At 38.1% G+C, this 12227-nt stretch overlaps 1 protein-coding gene across 1 annotated transcript in view; it reads right to left on the bottom strand.

The window, feature by feature from the left end:
- The window catches only part of LOC132398041 (teneurin-1-like), a 742532-nt gene that overhangs the window by 191979 nt on the left and 538326 nt on the right, over positions 1-12227 (bottom strand). The window contains exon 13 of the mRNA XM_059976960.1: positions 127-343. Coding sequence (XP_059832943.1) covers positions 127-343 — 217 coding nt within the window. The remainder of the gene's footprint in view (positions 1-126; positions 344-12227) is intronic.

The following is a 12227-nucleotide window of genomic DNA, read 5'->3' on the forward strand; positions in this document are numbered from 1 at the left end:
CTGAAGAAAAGCCAAATGATTCCTGTAATTTTATTAAACAGTTATAATTTTGTACTTGTACGTATCATTATGACCTCAGAAATATTGATAAGTAGATACTCTAGAGAATTAAAAAGCTTCAATTACTTGCTGTCAAACAGACCATCACTGGGGAGCACATGTGTGTTGCCTTTGCCAACCAGAAACTTGATTCTATCGTAGAAGAGTCTTGGAGGATGGAAGGGAAAGGGCAATTGGCTTTGCTGAATCAGATCAAGTGGGTCAGGTGATCCTTGGCAGAGCTGTCCGGTGTAACAAATGCTTTGTCTGCAACAGTCTGGGTCCATGCAGTCTGTTAAACCATCTAGAAGAAAACAGAAGTGAAATATGAGGCCTTCCTTTTGAAAATTACTATTTTAGCACCATTTTCATAATATTTTGCTACAACCAACATATTATCAATGGGACAAACAAAGGAAGTTTCCTTTTATTCACATAACATGTCATTGTGTATTTTGATATATTTAAGACATGCAAGAAGTATTGTAAAAAAAGTTAATTAATAAGATAGGAAGTGAGTCACTTCCCTTTTGAAGGTGTGGTCTGATGTTTGGATGTATTTCCAGGTCTAATGGCTCCTCTGCTCTATCTTCATAGCCATATTCATTGTTATATTTATAGAGTAATGCAGCACTGCATGTGAGATGCTTTGTCAACAGGTTCAATAACTCCTTTTGTCCTGTTTTTGTTTTATATTCACTTGACCAGGGATCATTCATTATACAGTACATCAGACAGTATGCATAGCTCAGTATACACAGGGCAATTTTCTCAACAAATTTAAGATGACTGACATCATCTTTTCCATCACTATTTATAATTTAGTTTCCAATATCTGTAAATTTTAATCAATAAAATATCTTTGCCATGTACTTTACAAGTCTGATTTCTGTGTTGCAATCTTCCTACTTGCTTTCAACATTAGGGACTGGTCAGTATTAAACAGAACAAGAAATCTCCATTTGTACAATTCACAAAACCGTATATGTGATATACAGCAATCATTGGTAGGGTTTCGGCCCAAAACGTCGTCACTACCTCGTCCCATAGATGCTGTCTGGCCTGCTGATGTCTGCCAGCATTTTGTGTTTTTTAATAAAACATCAACTTGATTTCTGGGGGCATGATGACTCAAAATTTTCTGAAGGCTATAATCCATTTTATAATTGAATCACTGCATTTGAGAACAGTCTGTCCTTGGGTGATGGCTTCTTTAATGAGTCACTCTCGCTTTTTTTTCGACCAGAACCAACAAATATTACAATTTTTGTATAAAATTTGTCCCAGTAGGTTGCACAAAAGGTTAAGAACAAATACAGAAAATAATGTATAAAGCTAAGGGAGTGCACGGTTTATTAGTAAAGTTTTGAACAGATAGAAGAAGTGAGTGAGAGTGGCTTCCAGGTAATGGATTGGTGAAAGGTGTGCCACTGTTACCGAAACAAGGGGAAGAAGGCAGTATCAAAAACTGGAATTATAGAAGAGAATAGCTTAAGATGGTAGTGGTAACTGACTAAAATAAAAATCCATTAGTCTAGCATGGTCTGGACTTTAGTCCCGGTTTCCAAGCCAATAATATGACACACAGTTAATTCACTCTTTTAAGATGTTTCACAGCAGAATAATACATCTTCCAGTGATCATGATGCATTTAAAGGGATCATACAAAACATAACAAGGTAACTCTGGAGACAGTATTACCAAATGAAGCAGGTGAGTTTAAAGGGGACACATGTGCTGTAAGTGAACAGGGTGCATGACAACATCATCCAGCGAGTCAGAACATTCAGGATTGTCACAATTTCGCTAAAATCATGTTTAACTTTTCTTTCCTTTGCACTGAATATTTTCAAAAAATAATATGGATGTTAAAATATCTGTTCTGCAAAGGAGTTACAATTATTGAACACATAATACTAGCATAATATATAAAGAATGACTGTCATTGTGGTTATTAAATTATTAAAAGTGGTAAAAACAATAAGACAGATGAAATTGAAGAGAAAATGAACAATATAAAGAGAGAGCCCCTAGCTTGTTTTCAGCAACGCTAAAGAGAACAGTGGAATTGCTATATGAGGTAGCTGATGCCTGCTCTGGGAGCCAAACTTTGATTCAGTGGAATAAATGAGAGGCAAATGAGAGTATAGTAACTAATTAAGGGTCATTTATTTCTGATTTCACCATGTCCAGCTGGCCTGCAAACCTCCACCACAGCAGCTCCGGCTACACTAATAAAAGTCTTGCGAGAGGAAGTTAATGATTAATATGCTTTATGTCATCCTTGTTCATGCAGGATGCAAACCTTGGTCAATAGAACCATAGAAGGAACAGGGCTATCCTTCAAAATGGATGAAGCAGAACCACAGAAGAGGTCTGAACTTCGTATGTGACTCATGAGTCTTCTTGTTGGTACTGAAATACTAATGTGCAAACAAGTTTTATGTAACAAGTCACTGTTATCTAACTTGCCAAATATGAGTTTATTGAAAAATGGGTTTACTTGCTTTTGATTCAACGAAGTGCCCTTCCTGCACTCACTAAATTATGAGTCAAGTTCTGAATTACAAGTTGTACAAAAACCATTCAACATAAATTTGAAAATGAGCCATTGGTTATATGTAGAGTTGAGAACAAAAGGTCAGGGAGATTAAAATGGCAACACCTAGCACAATAAGTTTGCATCAAGCACCCAGATATTAGCTCATCCTGAGGGAGTTATCGTATAGTAGCTAACAACAAACTTATTTTTCTTCTACTTAGGCAATAGCGATCATGAAGTCCCATTGGCCTCCTTAGCTTCAGCTAACTCAGCAAGTGTTGAAATACAAACCGTTCCTGGCATGGAATTCTCAACAGCTACGTCATCTGGAAAACATATTTTGCTGCATCTTTAAGTCTGTTCTGCAGAGCTAGATGGCACATAAACTAGTGCAGAATGTTTTGGAGCATTTTGCTGATATGTACATTACAAATATTATCTGGTTTTAACTCCTAAATGTATCTCTCAGTTTAGTAGATTTTTTTTCAGTTTAGAACACACCGCAAAGTGTTTCAACATGCACAAAGAAAATTAGTTATTGTAAATCTGTAACCCAATTTTTTTAACCAGGAACTGATAAAGTATTAAATTCTAGGGTTCATTAGAGTGCAGTTCCATCAAATTTGATGCCTTAATGTTGCTCTGCCTGCTTTGCATGAATTGATCAGCAGATGGGTTCATGGGCTGAAGCTCAGTTATGTTCCCAGATCTGTGACATTAAGTGAAGCAGCTCATATGCTATCCAGTGCACTGACAGTATCATTGGTCTGCAATTGCAACCTAGAAACCTGACACATTCACTGATATTATATCACTATCCAGAATCCTGAAACTGTCATGCAATGTGCAATAGCCATATATTTTGGATATATTTTTTCTATTGAATACACTTCTAATGTGAAAAGTAAACTCTCAGGTTATCATTTTTCCACCTGATGGCTGCGAAAAATAATGTAAATCTTCCCTGCAACATTAATCTAATTTTTAAAAATTCTGCATTTGTTTAATTATATCTTTCAGCATTCTGTATCATCCTGTCAATCTGAACAAGAACTCAAATGCCCTGTGAAATACTTAATTTATTGTTTGACCTCCATAATGTGCAAAATTTCATATTTTTGGGGAACTATAATTACCCATTTTTTAAAACAAAATTATGAGCTTTTTAAAATCATATTTGCAATAACGATGAAAAAGAATATGGTCTCTACTGTATTGATATTCATAGTCAGTTCTAATAAAAAACATATAATTCTAATATTTATTCAATCCAAAGGAATTCATCATTATAGTGACTCAAAAGACCAACTGGTTTCTAGCTTTTTACAGCTCTTCCATTCAATTGACTTTTCATGAACTCAGATGTGGCATGAGTAATTCAACAATAATTTGGATGTGCTTTACAAAGTAATTACTCAATAACTCATAGAATACAATATAGGTTAAGTCCCCTGTTGCCTAAAATAAAATCCTTGCAACATTGGATTAACAATGATGATGGCAGTGGTGTTTTTCTTTGCAGTTTGCATCTGACAACAGTATTATAAGGATGACAAATCAGGTGCAGTGTTGAGCAAGCAGCGATGTGTTCCAAGCAATAAACTTACACTTTTAAAATCTGAAATCGGTGAATGCTGTGCTGTACTAAACTGTAATTCCCCAACCTTTGAATTTCAATCTCTAGTCTAGTTGACTGAAGGGCATCAATTTGTTGTGGGTACAATAGGCAACAGTGAACTAGTTCACTATATTGTCTTTCTCACTGAATGGGAATATAGTCTACAGCGAGAAAATGCTCTGGGGGTCTAACTTGCTGCCGTGGAAGAAGGAACCATCAATTTAAGTGGACACATGCTAATACGAAATAACTATTATGATAACAGGAAACCACTGATGTAACACACAGTGTGGTATCAGTTTGCATACTATTGCAGAAGCCATCTGTTTGTATTGCACGTGCATTGTTGAAACAATGTTATTGATTGGCTTCCAAAATAAAACTTAGTGGTTTGGATATTATGGTTAAAATACGAGTGGCTATCAGTATTCACCATCATTAAAGAGTATGCCTGACAACAATTCTTGACAACTGCTCAAATGTAGTTTAATATAGAATTCAGGAAGTTATTACTCAATTTTCCTTGCTCAGCTGGAAGCTTTGCATTGAAATGAATAAAAAATATGAATTCTTTGGAATTTTTTGGTATAGAAAATTAAGGATTTCTGGGTAAGTATAGTTAAGGCCGAGCTTAGCCAGGCTTTCATCATGAAATGAAGTAAGGAATTTGGAATGGATAGGAAGGTGGATGAAATAGAGTTTGATTCAAGGTCCTTCTGTACAATTCTCAGCCGTCCAGCAATTATTGTGTATGCAGTATTTGTCTCGTTTTCCTGTCCCAAATGCTCTTCCTTATACTAGATTGATTTCTGTTCAGCAGATTTTTCCCCCACCTTATTTGTCCATTGTTATCTCTTTTATTACAAAGTACGTACTTTCTTGTTTCGACAGTAATCACTTTCAGTAAAGCTAGAAAATAATATATCATTGAGGGCAAACAAGAGTCTGCTACAGCTTTGAGCAGTCAGTCGAAGAGATTAGAAGCCTGAGAAGATGTAGATTCACTCAGGTTTGCTGTTCAAGTGAAAAAGGCAGCAACTTGCGGTAGTTTTGGACCTTTGAGCAGTGGCCAATCAGCATCTGGGATTGATTGATAAGAACAAATTAAAGCAAAGTGGGCATCCTCTCAGAGGCCATTGTTGGAGTGGAGATTTTGGGGCTTTAGCTCTTCTAAGCTTCTGCATGGAGAAGCTTGAGTCAGAGAAGGCAAAATCACTGTAGGTAGAGTTTCTCTTCCCCTTCCTTACATTTGCTCATTTAGAACAGTAGAGGTGCCGGGAAGAATAGCTGAGTGCTCATCTTGTGGGATGTGAGAAGGCAGAGAGAACCCCAGTGTCTCTGACGACTACACCTGTGAGAAGTGCATCCAGCTGCAGCTTCTAACAATCTGTGTTAAGGAGTTAGAGCTGGAACTGGATGAACTCCGGAACATTCAGGAGGCTGAGTGTGTGATAGATAGGACATATCAAGAGGTTGTTACACCTGAGATTCAGGATACAGGAAACCGGGTGACAGAGAGGAAAGGAAAGGGGCTTAAACAGTCAGTGCAGTGTATCCCCATGCCCATCCCCTTCAACAACTGGTCTATCACTTTGGATACTGTTGGGAGGGGATGACCTAGCAGAGGAAAGTCACAGCGGTCTGACTCTGTGATTCAGAGCGAAGAGAGAGAAGAAGCACGCTGTGGTGTCGTTCATTAGTTAGGGATAGAGAAAGGAGTTTCTGTGGACGAGAATGAAATTCTCAGATGGTATGTTGCCTCCCGGGAGCCAGGGTCTGGGACATCTCTGATCAAGTTCTCTGCATTCTTAAATAGGAGGGTGAACAACCAGGGATCATGGTACAGGCAGGTACCAATGACAAAGTTAGGAAGAATGACAAGTTTCTGCAGTGATTTCAGGGAGTTGGGTGTTAAGTTATGTAATCTCAGAATTATCATCAATGCCATGTACTAGTGAGGTCAGAAAAAGGAAGATTATACAGTTTAACACATATCTGAAGAGTTGGTGCAGAAGAGAGGGCATAAAATCTCTGGATCATTAGGCTCTCTTCCAGGGACGGTGGGACCTGTAAAGAAAAGACAGTTTGCACCTAGTGGGAAGGTTTGCTAGTGCTGCATGGGGACAGTGGTAGTGGGGGGTGGGGTTAAACGAGTTGCAGGGGAATGGGAACTAGAGTGCCAGAACAGTTAGAGGAGTGGCTGTGGAGACAGATATTGGTAACACCTCAGACGAAGTCAGCAATCCAAAGATTGAGCATAGTGCAACCAATGTCTCGAGCTGCATATATTTCAATGCAAGAAGTATCACTGGAAAGGCGGATGGGCTCAGGGTATGGATCAACACCTGGAATTATGATTTTGCAGCCCTCAGTGAGGCTTAGTTGGGGCAGGGTTGACAGCTGGAAAAATGGGCTGAGAATGACAGATGGAATTTAATGCAGACAAGTGTGAAGCATTGCACTTCAGCAGGACCAACCAAGGTAGGTCACAATGAATGGTAGGGGTCTGAGGAGTGTGGTAGTACACAGGGATCTGGGGAGAGTAGGTCCATAATTCATTAAAAGTCATGTTCCAGGTAGATAGGACCGTAAAGAAAGCTTTTGGCATATTGGCATTCATAAATCAAAATATTGAGTGCAAAAGATGGGATGAAATGTTGAAGTTGAATAAGACAGTAGTGAGGCCTAATATGAAGCTTTGTGTGCAGTGTTGTTCACCTACTTACAGCAAAGATGTAAATAAGTTTGAAAGAGCGCAGAGAAAGATTTACAAGGATATTTCCTTGTATAATGTATAATTTAGGAGGACCTAAATTATAAGAAAAGATTCATTAGGTTGGGATTTTATTCCTTAGAAGACTGAGAGGAGATTAGATGCAAAATTAAGTATAGATAGGGTAAATGCAAGCAGGCTTTTTCCACCGAGGTTGGGTGGAAACTAGAGGTCATGGGCTAAGGGTGAAAGGTGAAAAGTTTAAGGAGAACATGAGGTAAAACTTCTTCACTCAGAGGGTCATGAGGGTGTGGGACAAGCTGCCAGCACAAGTCCATGTGAGTTCAATTTCAATGTTTAAGTGAAGCTTGATTAGCTATATGGATAGTAGTGGAATGGAGGACTATGATCCGGGGGCAGCTTGATGGGAGTAGCAGTTTAAATGGTTTCAGAATGGACTAGATGGCCCGAAGGGCCTGTTTCTGTACTGTACTTTTCCATGACACTATGACTGGGAACCATCATCAATCAAACACATAAAAAACCTCCCAGAATTACAAGACAACCTGAGGGGCTCATGAGAAAGAAAACCTGAAGGAAATCAGAATTTATTGTAAAAAATGTGTTTTGAAAGTGGAGCCTTTTGTGGATGCATCAGTTTTTATCTTTCAAACTTCAAGAAGTAGTGTAATGGCTCCTGCAGTATAATCAATAGCAAATGTGATCCCACAATTTAAGAAAGGAGAGAAAGAGAATACAGGGGACTATTGAACTTTGAGCTTAATGTAAGTAGTTGGAAAAATACTGGAATCTATGAAATAGGATGTAATAATAGAACATTGAGAAAACAAATAATAACTTTGAGCAGTGCCAGCACGGATTAGGAAAAGGATATTTATTTGTCTAATCTATTGGAGCTCTTTGATTGATAGAATAGATAAGGTTATAACCATATAACAATTATAGCACGGAAACAGGCCATCTCGGCCCTTCTAGTCCGTGCCGAACACTTACTCTCACCTAGTCCCACCGACCTACACTCAGCCCATAACCCTTTCCTCTCCATATACCTATCCAATTTTTTTTTGTGACAAAATTGAACCTGCCTCTACCACTTCTACTGGAAGCTCATTCCACACAGCTACCACTCTCTGAGTAAAGAAGTTCCCCCTTGTGTTACCCCTAAACTTTTGCCCCTTAACTCTCAACTCATGTCCTGTTGTTTGAATCTCCCCTACTCTCAATGGAAAAAGCCTATCCATGTCAACTCTATCTATCCCCCTCATAATTTTAAATACCTCTATCAAGTCCCCCCTCAACCTTCAATGCTCCAAAGAATAAAGACTTAACTTGTTCAACCTTTCTCTGTAACTTAGGTGCTGAAACTCAAGTAACATTCTAGTAAATCTCCTCTGTACTCTCTCTATTTTGTTGACTTAGACCATTATTTGATGTTGCATTCCCAAGGGGTAGAGAGGTGTTGCACATGAGAAATTTCCCATGTCCCGACATAGCATAGTCCCCACTGGGAGCGACAGATCACCAAACCTTCCCAAGTCAAATCTACTTGAGCTAGTGAATGTGAATATTCAGATTCTTGATAAGGTCTGGCACAGAAGGTTGATCAACTGAGTTAATATACAAGAAACTGGGATACGTGATTAAGAACTGGTTAACGTAGAAAGGGAGTAAATGGGTCTTCGTCATTTTGCCAAGTGAGTGAGAATAAAGGAGGCCTTTTCTGGTAGGGTGCCAGTATCTAGTGGTGTTTCTCAGGGTCAGTATTGGGATTGCTGCTTGCAGATGATACCAAGCTAGGTGGAGGGGTAGGTAGTGCTGAGGAAGCAATGTGATTGCAGCAGGACTTAGACAAATTGGAAGAAAGGGCAAAATAAGTGGCAGGTGGAATACAGTGTTGGAAAATGTACGATAATGTATTTTGGTAAAAGGAACAATAGTGCAGTCTATTATCGAAATAGGGAGGTGGTTCAAGCTTCAGAGGTGCAGAGGAACTTTGGAGTTTTCATGCAAGAATCCCAGAAGGTTAATTTATGGGTTGAATCTGTCGTAAAGAAGGTAAATGCAATGTTGGCATTTATTTCAAGGGGAATAGAATATAAAAATAAGGAGATAATGTTGAGGCTTTCTCAGACACTAGCCAGGCCACACCTGAAGTATCATCATCAGTTTTGGGGCTCTGATCTCAGAGATGATGTATTTTCATTGGAGAGAATCCAGAGGAGGTTCACAAGAATGGTACAGGAAATGAAGGGGTCAAAATAAGAGGAGTGTTTGTCAGTTAGGGGCGTATTCTCACTGGAATTTAGAAGAATGCAGCAGGATTTCATGGAAACCAACTGAATGTTGAAAGGATTAGATAGGGTGGATGTGGAGAGGATGCTTCCAGTCATGTGGGTATCCAGAACTAGAAGGCATAGCCTCAAAACTGAGGGGCAAATTTTTAGAACAGAGGTAAGGAGGAATTTTTTAGCCAAACAGTAGTGAAGCTGTGGAATACTCTGTCACAGACTGTCATGGAGGCCAGGTCTGCAGGTATATTTAAGTTGGAAGTTAAGTTTCCTGAGCGGTCAAGGTGTCAAAGATATAGTGAGAAGGCAGGTGTATGGTGTTGAATGGGATTCAGGAGCAGACTTGATGGGCTGAATGGCCTAATTCTGCTCCTGTGTCTTATGGTCTTTTGGTGATTAGTGATTTACCACATGAATTGCATGTTAGCCTCCAATGTTTTACAAATTACTTTAATGATTTGGTGATTAGCCAACATATTACATTTCGAAGTTTGCTGATGATACAAAATAGGGTGGAATTGTGAGTAGAGGGGAAGGAGGCATATGCAAACTAAATGAGCGTGCGATAGCATGGCAGATGGAATATATTATGGGGAAAATACAATTCAGTTTATTGTAATTCAACTGTACACATGTATACCACCATACAAAACAAAGTACTTCCAGATCAAGGTGCACAAAACGATACATAAACCTCACACACATAATACATAAAGTAATATTACCACAAATAAATTAATAAACAATAAGGTGCATAAATAATACAAGATAAAAAGTAAACAGTATAATGCTACTGCTGCTTCATACGTGATGAGACTGTCTGAAGAAATTTGCACGTCTTGGCAGGGAGTTCAGTAGTCTTACGGCCTGGGGGAAGAAGCTGTTTCCAATCCTAAGTATTTTTTATCTTGTGAAGTATTGAGAAATGTTGATGTTTTAAGATGCTTTGGGAACTGCATGCACAATCACAGAAGCTAACAATTATGTGTAGCAAGGATTTAAGAAGGAAAAAGCTATGATGAAACTTTGAATGCATGACTGAAAATGTCTTATTGCAATTAGTCAGACTACACTTGTACCATTGTGTCCGTAAACACAAGAGATTCTACTGATACTAGAAATACAGGACAATTGGATTACCAATGTCTGAAGCTGCTCTGGACTATTGTATACATGCTTTGCCTTTCCTTACCGTAAGCAGATATACTTGTCTTGGAGGCAGTACGGGAAAGAATTACCAGTCTATAGCTAGGATGGGGGGCTTGCTGAATGAGAAGAGATTAGGTAGAAATGGCCAGTAAGAGCCATCACAAGAGCTGATCACACTGAAGCATTTTTACAGAGCTCAATGGGGTGGTTGCTTCTCTTGGGTGAGCAGTCTAGAACCAATTGTCTCAGTTTCCAAGTAAGGAATAAACCATTTTGAACTGACACTGAGAAAAAATTCCTTCATTCTGAAGATAGAGGCTCTCTGGTATTTTCCAGCTCTGATAGGTGTGGGAGCTCAGTAACAATGAGATTGATAAATTTCAGCATATTAAAGGAATGAAGTGATTTGACAACAGTGCAGAAAAATGACAAATAAAACATTGAGAAAACAATAATAGCACTGAGCAGTGTCAACATGGATTTATGAAAGGGGTATTACCTTTGACCAATATTGGAGCTCTTTAAGGATGTGATTAATGGAATAGATAAGATGGCTGCAGTGAATGTGGTTATATTGGTAGAAGGTAGAAATGATTGCCATTATAGTGATTTATGTCAGAGCTGGCTCCCAGACGAGATACCTATTCTATCAATAATTCTTATGTTCATATGGGGTTATTCTTATTTCTTATTGGCTAATGCAACATGAATTTTTATTGGTCTTTTTAAACTGCCTCCACAGCAAGTATATCAGTTTGTGGCAAAGGAACCAAAACTATACACACAGTAGTCAAAGTACAATCTGACCAAATGTCTTATATAATTGCAGTAAGACATCTGTAATTATTCATCCAAATACTATTTTAACAAAAAACAATATGCCTTTTAACTGACATAAGGTTGTTCTGAATTTCTAATAAATTCCAGAGCAGAAGCCACAAAATTTTTATGGACATGTGTAAGAGGCGGATGCCACTTAGTCAGTGTGGATCCCAAAGTATGGTTGGGTGAAAATGAAAGTAATGACTACTTATTCAGTGTTTTTTTTTTGGTCTATACAAATCAAACTGCTCAAGGACTGATCCGAAGTTGTTTGTATTAATGCATAAATTAAAGTGATTCAGTTATTGAGAGTTTTACATTTGGGACAACAACCAAAACCAAAAATGCATGTTTTGACTAGAAAATGAGGATAAAACCCATACTTTATAAACTAATCTGGAAGGTAACCTTGAACATGGGTCATATCTCATGAATTGTGATCTGAAGGAAAACCAACATTAATCTGCATGCATTTTCCATAAATTGTTTTTTTTCCTCAGAAAGATATCATGAAATGACTCATTTTTTCTCTCCAACGATGTCTGAGGGAAATGTGTCTATGTTCTCAACGATCACAAAGCATTCTGAAGTCTATTAAGATTTTAATCCACTGCATGATAAACACCAAATGCATTATCTATCATTGGGAGTCAGACAGTTTGGAAACTGAATTGCTTTGCTACAAATGCATTTACATATTGAAAATGGAACATGACAAGAAAGGACAAGAACACCAAGTGATAGCTGGGAATGATGTGCCTTACTGTGGTAATTATTTCTTCAGTTGTCATTTTGAAGCTTTCACCAGCCATTTGAACAAATAGAATAAGATGAAAGATGACAATCCACAGAAAAACATGAATTCCATAAAATAATCATTTTGCACAAGCTCAGTTTACTTTTACCATTGCCCTTTTTGAAAGCTAAATGAAGGATTGTTAAAATATATTTAGTGGTTTTGCCTTTAGATGGAAGATGCATTTGTTGCAGCTGGCCTTATTTTGCTATCTCTGTACATTAGTCCACAGCTTACAA

Source organism: Hypanus sabinus, chromosome 8, assembly GCF_030144855.1.
Source record: "Hypanus sabinus isolate sHypSab1 chromosome 8, sHypSab1.hap1, whole genome shotgun sequence".
In the NCBI taxonomy this organism is placed as follows: Eukaryota; Metazoa; Chordata; class Chondrichthyes; order Myliobatiformes; family Dasyatidae; genus Hypanus; species Hypanus sabinus.